Source organism: Polypterus senegalus, chromosome 11 (genome assembly GCF_016835505.1).
Source record: "Polypterus senegalus isolate Bchr_013 chromosome 11, ASM1683550v1, whole genome shotgun sequence".
Lineage (NCBI taxonomy): Eukaryota > Metazoa > Chordata > Cladistia > Polypteriformes > Polypteridae > Polypterus > Polypterus senegalus.
The window spans coordinates 20,452,167-20,468,951 of record NC_053164.1 but is presented as its reverse complement, the minus strand read 5'-3'; the positions used below and the strand labels follow the sequence as shown (position 1 = coordinate 20,468,951).

At 40.1% G+C, this 16,785-nt stretch overlaps 1 protein-coding gene across 1 annotated transcript in view; it reads right to left on the bottom strand.

Moving 5' to 3' along the window:
• LOC120538720 (protein jagged-1b) overlaps positions 1-16,785 on the bottom strand; it is a 261,014-nt gene that overhangs the window by 98,188 nt on the left and 146,041 nt on the right. The window contains exon 3 of the mRNA XM_039768138.1: positions 6,557-6,614. Coding sequence (XP_039624072.1) covers positions 6,557-6,614 — 58 coding nt within the window. The remainder of the gene's footprint in view (positions 1-6,556; positions 6,615-16,785) is intronic.

Below are 16,785 nucleotides of genomic sequence, written 5' to 3'. Positions count from 1 at the left end.
CGAGTTTTCATAACAGTTTTAATCGCGCCCCCCTAACGTTTTTATAAAATTATAATAATAAAATGTATTCCTATATTTTTTGCTGCCAATACACTGCTACAAGTTTTATTATACCAAAATAAATAACTTTTATCAACATTTATCTAACTCTATATTTATTTTTCTAGTATCAGAATGTAGTTTAAGTGAATGTGTTTTGGTTTCAATAGATGCATTTTTCATATTTTCGATTCTTATTTTCTTTTTTTCACATCTTCGCGCCCCCTTTTTAGTTGCTTCAAGGGTGCACCCCACAGGTTGAGAACCGCTGCCTTAAATGAAAAAGTCTGCAGCGTGCACAATGTTTGAATTGTTTGATTTGTAACTTTAACCTGTGGACCCGATGGGGTAAATCAAGAAAAATGTGACTTTAATATTCAGCAGAGGTCTGTCAAGAAACACAATAGAAGTGTTGGCAATGCGCCCATACGACGGTGACACTGAGTTTGTTATCTCCTGCCAAGTCCTTTCTTTTTAACAATTCTTGTACATATTTGTTATAATATTTATGTTGTCATCAACAATTGGAATCTCTTTTTGGAAAGGCCGCGTCTCTTCAAGCGTGATGGCCTGCATCTGAACAGTTTCGGCGCCCGGGTCCTCTCTGAAAACATATCGAAGGTAATTCGTTTTTCTTGACTATCTATCTCTGCTCTTAACCCCTTCCGAAATAATACTGCTGCGCCAGGACATGATGAATGTTTAATAGAGTCTTCCGTTAAAGTGCACACCATTAATACTGTAATAAGCAATCTCAATGCACGTAGAAAACCTAGGAAATACGGCATAAACTCCAATAATCTAATTAAAATCACTATTTTAGAGGAACAATGTATTAAAACTATAAAACAGATCACAGATTAAACAAAAAATATACACAGAGCGGCGCTAATAATAATAATTTAGTTCCTATTCCAAATAACAATAACGCACATAGTACTCATCTCTGCACCTCGAACCATTAAATATGGCACTATTAAATGTCAGAGCTTTAACTAACAAAACGTTTTTATCAACGATCTTATTAGTGATAAAAAATAGATCTTATTGCACTAAATGAAACATGGCTGAATTCAGATGCGGCAGTTTTAATCGAATCTGCCTCCGGATTACAGTTTTACTCATGCAAACCGCCAGGGAAAAAGGGGGGGCGGATTGGCTAACATTTACTCGAGCCGATTAAAATGTAAAGATGTCAGTTTTGGTAAGTTCAAGTCCTTTGAGTATCTCGCCGTTGTTATTCATGGAGATTCTCAAGTTCTAATACTATCCGTGTATAGACCTCCTAAATATAACGTCGTTTTTGAGGAATTCTCTGACTTAATGTCAATTTTAATTACTAACTATGACACACTCCTAATAGTTGGCGACTTTAATTTTCATATAGATAATCAGTGTGATCTAAAAGTAAAAGAATTTATGAACCTCCTGGATTCTTTTGATTTGAGACAACTCATAAATCAGCCTACACATAAAGCAGGTCATACATTAGACTTAGTGATTACTAAAGGACTGAAAGTTGATATAAAACAGATCATTGATATTGGTCTATCAGACCATTTTCTTCTACTTTTTAATATAGAAATAATGATAAAAAACACTCATGAGAAGCATATTGTTAAAAACGCTTCTTTGATTCGGCAGCAGCTTTAAAACTTACAAACATTTTAAGCAATCAGTCCGTTTATAGTGCCAGCTATAATAGCGAGGACAATGTAAATAGTAAGGTGGAAAGATTTAATTCTAAAGTGAGAGCTGCTGTTGACATAGTTGCACCTGAAAAGACAGTGAAAAAATCTTCTAGCATTGTTATACCATGGAAGACCCAAAGAGTGTCTGATTTAAAGAGAACATGCCACAGAGCTGAGCGTCAATGGAGGAAGAGTAAACTTACTATCCACCACGAAATATTAAAAGTCAAAATAACAGAATACAATAACACTGTCCGTCTTGAGAGACGCTGCTATTTCTCTAAGATTATAAATAACAATGCTAGTAATCCCAGAGTCTTATTTTCAACAATTGATGCCTACTAAACCCAGGTAGCTCAAAGGAATGCCTCCTAAGTGCTTCCAGTGAAACCTGTGAGGCTGTCGCTGTATTTTCAATCAAAAATTAATGATATTAGAAATAACATAGTATATCTCCCCAACACTAAGGATCCCCTAAACCCCAACATCCTGTTATAAACAAATTAAACTCTTTCACTAGGATAGATTTACCTGATTTACAAAAATAATCTCTCAATTAAAACCCTCCACCTCGTCCTTGACCCGATACCAACAAGGTTTTTCAAAGAAGTATCAGGCGTGCTAATTGATAATGTTCTGACATAGTAAATTCGTCACTAGATACTGGGGTCTTCCCAGACTGTCTTAAGACTGCTGTAGTTAAACCCCTACTTAAGAAACATAATCTTGACCCCTCGCTCTTGAAAATTTTAGACCCATCTCTAACCTGCCTTCTTAAGTAAAGTTCTGGAGAAGGCAGTCATTATGCAGTTAAATGACCACCTAAATAAACATGCTATTCTTGATAAATTTCAGTCAGGTTTTAGAACAAATCACAGCACAGAAACTGCACTCGTTAAAGTAGTAAATGACTTGCGGGTAAATGCAGACAGAGGCCATTTATCTGTTCTCATCCTCTTAGATCTGAGTGCTGCATTTGACACCATTGATCACAACATTCTTAGAAATCGCCTTAGTCAATGGGTGGGCCTCTCTGGCAGTGTCTTAAATTGGTTTGAATCCTACCTGACAGGGAGAAAATATTTTGTTAGTTGTGGGAATTACAACTCGAAGACACATGATATCCAATATGGTGTTCCACAAGGCTCTATCCTGGGTCCGCTGTTATTCTCAATCTACATGCTTCCGTTAGGTCAGATTATCTCAGGGCACAACGTGAGCTACCACAGCTATGCTGATGACACACAGCTGTACTTATCAATAGCACCTGATGACCCTGATTCTATTGATTCACTAACACAATGTCTGACTAGTATCTCAGAATGGATGAATAGTAATTTTCTCAAGTTAAATAAAGAAAACTGAAATTTTAGTGATCAGCAATAATGGATACAATGAGGCTATTAGAAATAAACTGGATACATTAGGATTAAAAGTCAAGACGGAGGTAAAAAGCTTAGGGGTGATTGTTGACTGTAATCTGAATTTTAAATCACATATTAATCAGATCATTAGGACAGCATTTTTTCACTTAAGAAACATAAGTAAAGTTAGACCTCTTATATCACTGAAAGATGCTGAGAAATTAGTTCGTTTTCAGTCGACTAGATTACTGTAACGCACTCCTCTCAGGACTACCCAAAAAGATATAAATCGTTTGCAACTAGTGCAGAATGCAGCTGCTAGAATCCTAACTAGGAAAAGAAAATCAGAACACATTCTCCAGTTTTGATGTCACTACACTGGTTACCTGTGTCATTCAGGATTGACTTTAAAATTCTGCTTATGGTTTATAAAGCCTTAAATAATCTCGCTCCATCTTATATATCGGAATGTCTGACACCTTATATTCCAAATCGTAACCTCAGATCCTCAAATGAGTGTCTCCTTAGAATTCCAAGAACAAAACTTAAAAGAAGTGGTGAGGCGGCCTTCTGCTGTTATGCACCTAAAATCTGGAATAGCCTGCCAATAGGAATTCACCAGGCTGATACAGTAGAGCACTTTAAAACACTGCTGAAAACACATTACTTTAACATGGCCTTTTATAACTTCAATTTAATCTTAATTTAACTTAATCCTGATACTCTGTATGTTCAATTCATCATAATAACTATTCATGGTGGCTCTAAAATCGGTACTGACCCCTACTCTCTTTTCTGTTTATTTTTCCGGTTTCTTTGTGGTGGTGAACTGCGCCACCTCCTCAAAGCTTCATGATGCTCCAACAACGATGGATGGATTAAAAGGAAGAAGTCTACATGACCATCATCATCATCAAGCCCTTCCGTGAGAATCCTAAATCCAAAGAGGACTGTTTCATTTATGTTAGGTAGAATGCCCAGAGGGGACTGGGCGGTCTCATGGTCTGGAATCCCTACAGATTTTATTTTTTCTCCAGCCGTCTGGAGTTTTTTTGTTTTTTCTGTCCCCCCTGGCCATTGAACCTTACTCTTATTCGATGTTAATGTTGATTTATTTTGTTTTATAATTGTGTCTTTCATTTTTCTATTCTTTAATATGTAAAGCACTTTGAGCTACTGCTTGTATGAAAATGTGCTATATAAATAAATGTTGTTGTTGTTGTTGTTGTGTGAGTGTCGTAGGGGACGGATGGGCATCCCGACTGGAATGGAGGTTGGTTTCTGTCCAGAAAAGGAAGCCACGACGGAAGGACAAGAGGTGTCTGCCACCCAAAGTTATTTTCTACCTCCGTACACAAGGTGGCAGCATCCCATTGGTAGGACACGCAACGGAATATCCACAGGGCAGGCTAGGTGTTGTAGTCCTATGGGGTTCTTGGGTGCCACCAGACATAAGGGGGTCAGTATGACCTCTGTAATAGAAGGGCTTCCTGTGGACAGTGCTGTGGCACTGGAAATACTCCCGGGTCTGGCGTAAAAGAAGTCGAGTCTCCCATAAGAGTCATCAGAGTCGGGAGGTGTGGAAGGAGGTAAAAGTGTCATTTTTGATAATCGAACATTCTTGACTACAAATACACAGACATGAAATGCTAAGGGTTGTGTCCATCCGCCATGCAATTACTCGTGAACCACTGGAGCTTGGACCGCGATCTTGGTCTTAGTCAAAACCTTCTGATGTGATGCAGGTTAGTGAAAAAAGACAAATTTTAAAAAATGCAGCAAACTGCATAGGGAAATTGATCGAGTTGGTGACAGGGATAAAAGAAAAGAAAGACAACATCTGCTGAGCGTGAAGAAAACTGCAGAAGGTGATTATATGATAGGAAGAAGAAAAATGACAGCTCAGGCAAGCACATGTGGCGCAGCAACCTGCTGGTACTCGCAGACTACTGGGGCTGGAACCTTCATGTTGGCAGGACCAGGGGGTCCCCGTGTTTCTAACAGGTACCAAAAAGAGATGAAGATACTGATGCATGTTTCATATGACAGGGATAACCGGTGTGACGGATGACCAGGACCGGCATTCCAGCCGGGTGGAAGGACCGAAGGAGAGACCACATTGGAGTCAATATCTTCCCCAAGACACTAGAGGGCAGTCCCTGTAGGTTGCTGCAGTACCACAGATCCCAGCAGGGCATGCTGGGAGTTGCAGTTTGGAGCAGCACTGTTCGGTTCCGTGGGTGCCGCCAGGGGGTGCAGCAGGTGCAGCAGGGTCCATGGAAGAACAACACCTGGAAGTGCAGCTGAAAGAAGGTTAGAGAAACTCCTGGAGCACTTCTGGGTGTGCTATAAACTGAGCCACCTGACCACCAAACAGGGAGTCGGAGTCGGGTGGTGGATAGCTTGTGAGGAGGAGTGGAGACAAAGGAAAGAAAGAAAGAAAGAAAGAAAGAAAGAAAGAAAGAAAGAAAGAAAGAAAGAAAGATGGGTGGTGGAGGACAAACCTTGTGAGGAGGAGTGGAGGCAAAGTAGAGAGAGAGAAAGAAAGAAAGAAAGAAAGAAAGAAAGAAAGAAAGAAAGAAAGAAAGGACTGTGTTTATTTGTATTTGGTGCGTTTGTACTGTGCTGTATGGTGGGGAGCAAAAAGAAAAACGCGTCCCCACTGAAGACTAAAACGCCCCCTGGTGGACCACACCGGTTAACTTCACCAACTCCACTCCTGCTAGTCTCACTACTTCATTCTTTTTCTCTTAAAGTACTGATAAGATTAAAAGAGCTCGGCCCGTGTCAGCGAAGCTCTAAGATACGACAGAAAGCATGGAGGTCCATGCGCTATGAGTTATACCCTCATAGCATCTGCATGTGCTGACTTGATTCTGGGCCTTCCGGGTCTTTTTTGACCCGAGTGTCACACCCCTTTTTAGGTACCCTGGATATCAAGCCTGTGTTATATCGATTGACCATCATAACATGTAGTCAGTCAGACCCTTCATGTTTCTGAACTCAAAAGATGCCATTTATGATATTTTTACCAACAAAGAACCCTAAAGGAAAAGTAAAAGTCAATGGCGGGTTAGAAGTGACCCAAATGACATGTTAGTGTACAAAAGGAGTAGCTTTTCGGGGCTTGTTTTCCTTTTTGTAAATTCAGCGCACTTCACATTTCTGAGATGTTTTTATGGGGGGTGAGCAAACAAACTAACAAAAGAAAAAGACAAAGCAAAAAAAACTACATATAGAGAGAGAAATTGTACAACTTATGCTATAGTTAACTTTTTTGTTCTTCTTTTCAATATTTTGGGGAAATGTAGGGAAAGGTATAAAGCTTCACCGTGAACAGATGAAATATAGGGAGCTTTTACTGATTTCAAACTCAAAAATGGGTCAGCTTTGACATTGAGAGTGTGAAAGATAAGACAGTGACGTGACATCGCACTTGAAAGTCAAAAAATGTCCACTCACCTTGCCCTGCTGTTCTGTTACCGTAGCCCAAGATTTCTAAAACCAAGGAGTAGGATCTCTGTCAATAAAGAGAAAAGAAAGAATTATTACATGAAAATGTGCTGATTGGATATCCCACCACTACTAATGAGTCTGTTAGTCATTTTCTAACCCACTTAGTCCTGAGGAGGGTCATAGGGGTCTGCTGGTGCTCATCCTAGGAAGCACAGGGTGCATGTCCATCTCACACACATCCAAACACATACCCCAGTCACAATTTAGGATCACCCAATCACCTAACCTGTAATATCTATCTATCTATCTATCTATCTTTGGACAGTGTGAGCAAATCCACGCAGACACAGGGAGAACATGCAAACTCCACACAGGGAGGACCCGGGAAGTGAACCCAGGTCTCCTTACTGCGAGGCAGCAGCGCTACCCACTGCGCCACCCCACTACTAATCACTTCTTCTCTGTATATGGCGGCCTAGTGGTGAGTAGTTTGCATGCTTTGCACTCAGTGCTGCTTGGAATGGTTTCAGCATCACGTGACCCTGCAACTGGAAAAAAAAGCAGCAGGTTTAGAAAATGATGGAAAGAGCCCCCGGTGAAAGAATCCCATTGTCTCAAACAGCTGAAAGGATTTTGGTCCCCAAGATCATTAATTTATCACACAAAGGGTGCAGCAGTGAAACTCAAGTAGCTCTGGTCGGAGAAAAGATGTCTCTCCAGATGAGAAGATCTCTGCCTGCTTCCTAAATCATCAATGACAGACAGCACTGCGATGGATTTGTAAACTGCTTGTTGTTTAAGACAAATAAGCACGCTGAGTGGTAAATTACAGGAGTAAACTGCTGAAGTCACACTGGAATCTCCACTGTGGGGTATGTGCTTTAATGAGGCCTCGGAGGGCCAGAGAAAATGAAGGAAGAGGAAAGATCAGACCCCCTCCAGCAGCCCCCTCAGGGTTAAACTGTCTTCCGACTTCAACAAAAAAAAAAGAAGAACTATTGCATCAGGCTTGGCTACAAACTGAACTAAAGATGTCACCCGTTTGTATTCACAGTGGAAGACCACCACTTAGAGCTCGGTGTGGGATAGATAGATAGATAGATAGATAGATAGATAGATAGATAGATAGATAGATAGATAAGAAAGGCAAATATGATAGATAGATAGATAGATAGATAGATAGATAGATAGATAGATAGATAGATAGATAGATAGATAGATAGATAGATAGATAGATTGATAGATAGATAGATAGATAGATAGATAGATAGATAGATAGATTAGTCACAAAGACAAGCATAAAGGTTTGGGGAATGGCCCAGTATAATGACTTGTTGGTCAAGAATAATAAAGAAACACTTTTATCAGACATTCGACATGCGTGATAAGGTTCAGTCGGTTTATATATGGTGGCTAAAGGAAATGACGGAAGCAGGAAGTGATGTCTTCTGTAGGAGCCAGAAGTGATATCATCATGGTGGAGCCTGAAAGTGACATTATTTTCTGGAGACGGAAATGATGTCATCGTATTGGGATCTGAAGTATATGGTGAACCGATTGAAATATGGGTAGTTGTGGGTATGGAATGATTATTTTTCTTCCTTCGTTCTTCAGAGTCAGAAAGAGAGGCATTAGTACCATCATACAACCCCCCATCCTGTAGCCATGCACTCACCTCAGGACCTTTTGATTGCCTCCTATTTGCACGTGTGTGACAATAGATAGATAGATAGATAGATAGATAGATAGATAGATAGATAGATAGATAGATAGATAGATAGATAGATAGATAGATAGATAGATTTGGGCTTCACTGCTAAGACCCCCATGACCCAACTTTAGATAAGCGATGGAAAATGAAGGAATGAATGAAGCCTTCCAGGGCCTGCTGCACAGAAGTGTTCTCACAGCCTGATGCTACCATCGCCACGCTTCACAGTGGGGATGGTGTGTTTTTGACAATGTGTAGTGTAACATGGCATTTATTCTGATGGACAATAAGTTCAATTTTGGTTTCATCAGATCACAGAACCTTCTTCCATCTTACTTCAGAGTCTCCTACATGTCTTCTGCTGAGATGTCTTGTGGGTTTTTTCTCTTCACTCTCCCATAAAGTGGCGACTTCACCCAGGCCCATTTGTGGTCTGCACCATAGCTTGAACCTCCTTCAGAGTTCTCAGAGGCCTTTTGGTGACCTTCCTTCACTCGTCTTCTTTCACGATCACTCAGTTTCTGTGGATTTCCTGGTCTAAGCAGATTTCCAGCTCGGCCACACTCTTTCCATGTCTTCATTCTCGGTATTCATTGACTTGGATGTTTTCTTGTCTCCATCCCCTGTTGCATGTTGTGTTCCGTTGTGTTCCTTTGTCTTCATTGTGTGGGTTAGCCCACCATACTGACTCTTCACAATTTGGTCCTTCCACATTTAGGTGCATTTCGACTACAAGCCCCCGACAGGTGACCGCCATTGAACCTTTTTGTTTGACTTCTAAAGCCTGTTGGCTCTCCCAAGTGATGATTTCCATGTTTTCTACTAAAGGGAGTGCCTCACAGTAAGGAGATCATAGGCTTATAGCCCAGGTCCTCCCTGAATGAAGTACTTTGAGGAGTAAGAAAAGTGCTATTAAAGTGTAAAGAATTATTATCGTGTGTTATATTTACAATTATTTTAGACCACTTTGCAGAGATTTGTTTTTACTTTGAAATTAAAGAGTCTTTTTTCTGTTGTTCAGCGACAAAAAAGCAAAATTAACTGGCTGGGATTCAAGGTTGTATAACAATAAAATGCAAATGTCAAAGGCTCCGACTGTTTTCATAGGCCCCGTATGTGACTGTTGGTGTCACTGCTACCTGACAGACTCAGTCAGTGATGGCTTCATGCGATATTCCATATCAATTGGGAACACCACTGAGCCAAATCCAGTGCCTCCCTCAAGGAAAAGACATCTAGCAACAAACCGCCAGTCAGATCACTGCGTTAGGACTTCCAACTCCCACTTCCTCAGACAGATCCTCCATTTCCAGCTATGCTGGGGGTTGTGGTGGTCCCAAAAGGCAAAACCCAAAGAAACCGGTCATGTGCTCCCCTCGACTTTCTCATATACTGAGGTAGAGGGAAAGGTCACTAGAAGCCCTTTCAGTTGCATAATGTTCCTCAAATATCATGCAGTATCTGTTTGTTTCTCATCATAACTAATTGATAATATTGATAAACAATCACTGTGGTGGGCTGGCGCCCTGCCGGAGGTTTGTTTCCTGCCTTGCGCCCTGTGTTGGCTTGGATTGACTCCAGCAGACCCCAGTGATCCTGTAGTTAGGATATAGATAGATAGATAGATAGATAGATAGATAGATAGATAGATAGATAGATAGATAGATAGATGTGTAAGGCACTATATAGATAGATAGATAGATAGATAGATAGATAGATAGATAGATAGATAGATAGATAGATAGATGTGTAAGGCACTATATAGATAGATAGATAGATAGATAGATAGATAGATAGATAGATAGATACTTTATTAATCCCAAGGGGAAATTCACATAATCCAGCAGCAGTATACTGATATATAACTGCGAGATAACGGGTTGGATAGTGGATGGATAGATAAACAATCATTTATCACTATTTATAATCAAACTTTATATTAAAATGATATTTTCGCACTTATTGAGGTCAAAAACGGTGGTGGAATTTTTTCATTATTGCATATGCACTACCTCGATTACGTGTAAGGTAAAAAGAGTTATAGTCACCTAAAAATAGAAAAAGTGTTAGTATTACAAACCAGTAACGGCACACTGCTATAACGATAACGTGCTGTGAAAACACTTGACTTATAGATTTCGTCCTCTTTCTCTGTATGTTTATCATTCGTTAGCTCAGAGGTTGATGCGGTTGCTGCTTCCTGAGCAGCTCTTCTTTTGTCCACCCTAGCAGCCCGCTTCTTCACTTCTTCCATCTTTTCACGTTTAAACTGATTAAGTCAGCATTTATGTTACAATTACTTAGTACGTTTTCTTTAATTTTTCACCTAAGCTGGCACTTAAGTCTTCAAGAATGATCTATTATATGAAGAAGTAGGGGAAGTGGCGGCAAAAATGGTAGGGAAGGAGAACGGCGCCCGTACACATCCACCATATGGTCGCCCTGATGCACACTGCCGAGAGTTGATTCTACAATAATATAAAGTAAAAATAAAAAGAGGAATAATCTTGGAGGTCAATAATCACCCACGTAGTATATGTGTACCATATTTCAGGTCAATAATTTAAACTGTTTGCGAGCTACAGGTGACTTAAAATCCTGGACAGACAAACAGATATCCAAGATAGCGTATATATATTAGTTGTCCCCTAACGGCTCCACCTGCGCAATAATGAAACAGAACAGACTTTAAAAATGAATAAACAAACGGGTATCACTAGCTAAGCAGAGGCAAGGAAACCTCCTAAACGCTGCGAGAGGTAGCGCGACTCGAACAGAGGCTGGCGTGTGAGTGACGAGGGCCCCGCCTGGCTCCCCACTCCTGGCGTCACACTTCCCCTTCCCCTCAGCCTCTCTCTCGGATTTGCACGAATAAATCGGTGCTGCAAGTGAACTCTGATTCTTAGCGCAATGAGAGAAGTCGCAAAATCAACCGGAATGTTCAAGCAAATTATAGAAAAAGAAAAAGATCTAAATCCGTTTAGTAGTTCTCTCGTGAAAAGCGAACAGCCAGACGTTGGATTTTATATATAGAGAGAGATTTTTTGCAATAAATTGCTATAGGTAAAACCACATTTAGCTACCTTTAATTATGATAATGATGACAGAAGTAAAAAAAAAATCATAAAATTAACAGGAACACGACGGGGACGTAGGAGCTTATTGTTCCCATTAAATCTTTATATTTACATGGCATGTTCAATGTTTACATGTTATTGTTAAACTGTTGATGTATACATTAAAATAAAATTATTAATAGTTATTGAAAGAATATATTGAAGGCATTTTTTAATATCGTGTACACATTTATACACTCACCTAAAGGATTATTAGGAACACCATTTGACCCCCCTTTCGCCTTCAGAACTGCTTTAATTCTACGTGGCATTGATTCAACAAGGTGCTGAAAGCATTCTTTAGAAATGTTGGCCCATATTGATAGGATAGCATCTTGCAGTTGACGGAGATTTGTGGGATGCACATCCAGGGCATGAAGCTCCCGTTCCACCACATCCCAAAGATGCTCTATTGGGTTGAGATCTGGTGACTGTGGGGGCCATTTTAGTACAGTGAACTCATTGTCATGTTCAAGAAACCAATTTGAAATGATTTGAGCTTTGTGACATGGTGCATTATCCTGCTGGAAGTAGCCATCAGAGGATGGGTACATGGTGGTCATGAAGGGATGGACATGGTCAGAAACAATGCTCAGGTAGCTGTGGCATTTAAACGATGCCCAATTGGCACTAAGGGGCCTAAAGTGTGCCAAGAAAACATCCCCCACACCATTACACCACCACCAGCAGCCTGCACAGTGTAACAAGGCATGATGGATCCATGTTCTCATTCTGTTTACGCCAAATTCTGACTCTACCATTTGAATGTCTCAACAGAAATCGAGACTCATCAGACCAGGCGACATTTTTCCAGTCTTCAACTGTCCAATTTTGGTGAGCTCGTGCAAATTGTAGCCTCTTTTTCCTATTTGTAGTGGAGATGAGTGGTACCCGGTGGGGTCTTCTGCTGTTGTAGCCCATCCGCCTCAAGGTTGTGCGTGTTGTGGCTTCACAAATGCTTTGCTGCATACCTCGGTTGTAACGAGTGGTTATTTCAGTCAAAGTTGCTCTTCTATCAGCTTGAATCAGTCGGCCCATTCATTCTCCTCTGACCTCTAGCATCAACAAGGCATTTTCGCCCACAGGACTGCCGCATACTGGATGTTTTTCCCTTTTCACACCATTCTTTGTAAACCCTAGAAATGGTTGTGCGTGAAAATCCCAGTAACTGAGCAGATTGTGAAATACTCAGACCGGCCCGTCTGGCACCAACAACCATGCCACGCTCAGAATTGCTTAAATCACCTTACTTTCCCATTCTGACATTCAGTCTGGAGTTCAGGAGATTGTCTTGACCAGGACCACACCCCTAAATGCACTGAAGCAACTGCCATGTGATTGGTTGATTAGATAATTGCATTAATGAGAAATTGAACAGGTGTTCCTAATAATCCTTTAGGTGAGTGTATTTCCATTATACAATAAATTTGGATGGTTGTTTAAATAAAATACTATTTCTGGTTAAGTACTTTTTCCTCAAATTTCATATCTGTTTGCTTTTTATCATTATAAATACTTTTCAACCATATTCACTTTGGCCATGAGATTTTTTCAAGTCCTGCCCTCCTCTCAATCATTTTCAACCACACACAAACGGCCCTCTCACCTCTCATTCATGTGAATGCTTTTGACAGACACACTTCCTGCTCTCTCAGCGCTTATAAATTTTAACGTTTTCCTCACTTTAAGTTTCCAATTAAAGAAGACGTATTATGTCCAAATCTTATTGAAGATTTTATCATGAAGGGTTATCAACAGAAAAAATGAGTACATGGGCAATCCTAGCACCGAGAAACAATGAAGTCAAATAGATTTATGCACAAAATGTTGATCGGTTACACAGAAAATTGATTAAATGCGTTTCAATACACTATGCAGAAACAGTTGGTGTTGATCAAGATGAAAACATCAGCTTACAATATCCTGAAGAATATCTACAACCGTTAACACCGTCCGGTTTTCCACCGCCCAAATTACTGTAGAAAGAGGGATGTATCCATGAAATGTAATGTAGTACATCTTCAGGGGATAACATTAGATACCAAAGGAGGCCATTCGTATTAAAACATTAACAGTTTGCCGTTAGAATAGCTTCTACAAAGACAATTAACAAATTTCAGACACAAACATTAGAAAAGTAATTTTTTTTAATGGATTAAACGAAATTCACTCACGGGCAGTTATATGTTGCGTTGTCATGATGAAAGTCCAAACACAGAATCAAAACTCAATGCGATATTGACGAAAATTTTATTCAAAAAATGTTTTTACTGAAGTTTTACAGTAAAAGTGTAAACTTAAAAAGTATTTGCATGTTAATTTCAAAGCCAAACAGAACGAAAATGCATAACACAACAAATAACTCTAACACAACATGAAACATAATTTATTTTCAAATTATTGCGTTGTACTCCTTTTAACTATGGTTAATTACTCGCTGTAATGTAAAATACAGTGGTACCTCGGTATACGTCCTTAATCCGTTCCAGATCCTTTGACTTATACCAAACAGGACGTACACCAAACTAATTTTTCCCATAAGAAATAATGGGAAAATGATGAATCCGTTCCCATGAAAACAAATCCTATTGCTACTGCCATATTATACATTGATAGGGTTGTATAAAATTATTTAAACACTGCTTAATACTAAAATACATAAAAATTACAAAAGCAATTAGATGAAATAAAAGAAAATTTTACCTCACTTTACTTTTTAATAACGTCCATTTTTCACAATCGTAGATACCGTCGCTCTCGGCAAACGGTATGCAACAGCCAAGTCCCGGATACGCATGCCACCTTCATACTTTTCAACAATCAATTCAAATTTACGTGAAAAAACACAAAATCCCGTTTTGACGATGCGGGTGGACTGTATGCTCCCATCTGCTGTCGGGGAGCCCTTGAGCCCTACACCGTCGGTAATGTGCCTCACTGCTAAGCTCATCGGTAACAACAAAGGAAGGGGATGGTGAAAAAGTGCAAAGTGCTTTTATTAAAACAATCGACAAAACAAGGTGTTCAAATTAAAGTGCCGTCTGCACAGTTCCAATAAATAATCCATAAAATCAGAAGTGAAACGTGGAGGTTAAAAACAATAGAAAAAAGTCTTCTTAAAAACAACGAGGTTAAAATACAGCAGGAAGCATTCTTTAAAAAAAACCAAGAAGAAGCCCGGTGCTTTTTTACCTGGCAGCCCCCCTACTTGCAGCTGACCTTAACTCTGCCTACTTCAGCTACTTCATGCGCGCTCTCTTACTTTCTCTCTCTCTCTCTCTCTCTCAACCTCCCGTCCATTCTTTTCCTCCCCTTCTAGCCGACTCGCGCTTCTGTTTATCAAGATAAGCAGCCCCAGGAACAATCACGAATGCGGATGGTCTCTCACCTGTGCACTTTGGTGAGAAACGCCCACATCGCGAATCGCCCTGAGAGCCTTCAGCCATATAACCACCATGCCCCCTCACCAAGCCGCGAGCGTGTTGATTATTTATTTTAAAGCTGGCCTTTGACAGGAGCTGTGGACCCGCTATACCACACACGTGAAAATTCAGAGTTATAGCGTGGGTTGTTCTGACTGACGCTCGAGGGCAGTTGTGGCTTTGTCTCGAGAGAGGTAAACAAGGGTAGCACGCGAGTCGTATTCCAAACAAAGGTCGTATACCAAGCAAAATTTTTCATGTCCAAACAGGACGTATACCAAGTTGGACTTATTCCAAAGCAGGCGTATACCGAGGTACCACTGTAGTTCTATTATGCATATGTAACAATTCCCATGAAAATGAAAATCTTTTAAAATTGTATGACCGCATCCCGATACATGAGCGACAGAACAGCAATGAGGCTAGTGCATAGCGCAGGCAAGGGGGTTGGCGAGCAAAGCGAGCAGGGGGCAAAGCCCCCTAGTCTATCTGTAATTATAACCATAGTTTACTTGAAAATTCACAAAAGTATTCAGTTAAAGTACCACTGCCACTTCCATGATTTTTCTCAAATTTCATATCTACTTATTTTTTGTCATTTTTGATATCCACATAAAATTTGAATCATATTTATAGCCACAGTTTACTTGAAAAAATCTGAAATATGTTCAGTTAAAGTACCATTTCCAGTCACTGGAAGTGGCCCAACAAGTGATAGGATTCCTTATTTTTGATATACAGCAGGTGTACAGTCTCATTGGCCGAGGTCAGAGTGTTTGAGTTATCATGTTTACACACAGACACACAGATAGACTTCATTTCAAAAATGGTATTTTTGGACACAGGAAGGTCTAAAATGTCAAGATTCATCAAAATTTCGAGGTCGAATGTTTCCACAATTCCTATACTTTCGCTATACTATGTATACAAGAAAGTAAAAACTGAAAACAAAAAGAGGTCCAGAGACCCATTTAAGGCCTGCCTTCAAAGAGCACAGACGGGTAAAATGCTGGCCGCAGAATGTCCCTTATAAGGGGGGTCGTAATTCATCAAGTAGCCATTCACTCTGATGCTGAGCTCTTCTCTAAGGACAAGACAAAAGATGGCAATGGAAGGAGAGGGAGGAGAAGTCAGATTTTGAGAAAGTAGTCTTCAAGCGAGGCCTTCTATCTCCACTGACCAATTTGTTGAGTTAGAGAATCCTGTTGAGCGAGTGCCAAGTGATGTGATGTATTGGAGACTAAGAAGGAAAGGAAGTTTGGAAAAGTTCAACAGTTAGAAGTGGAAATGGAAGCAGGACATTCCTTGAAATCCAAATTGGCGTACATCAGCAGGTTTGTCTGAGTCCATTGCTTACGATGGATGTAGTAAGTGAATTTGAAGAAGTTCCATTGGACATGCTATATGCTGATGATCTGATTGTAGTGGAAGATTAAATAGCAAAAGGCATGAGAAAGTAAAAGATTTAAGACACATGCTCGTAAGTCTGACAGTCTTCTTCTCTTTCCTCTTCATCTTTTCTTACTTTAATGTGGGGTCGATGTGCTTGATCAACCTTCTCCAAACAGTTCAGCCCTGCACCTCTTTGCCAGTCAAGCGCTTTTCCTTCAGATTTTCTTTCACTTCATCCATCCACTTCCACTTTGGCCTCCCTCACTTTCTCTTCCTCTGGACTTCCGCTCCCATCACTCTTTTGCCCACATCTTCCTTGTCTTCCTTCATCACACGTCCATACCACTTCAGCCTACTTTCCTGTACTTTCTCTCCCACTTTTGTTTGTTGTTCCTCTGATTGCCCCCATTTCTTATTCTGTTCTTGTTTTGTAACTTGACACATTCATCTCAACATTCTCATTTCTTCCACATCAAACTTCTATTTTAAAATTGCCCGAAAAAAAAGATGAAACCCTAAGAATTACCAATTGCACAGGAAATACACTTAAATAAGCACAAATATTTGGGATCAATGATTAATGCCAAATGTGAA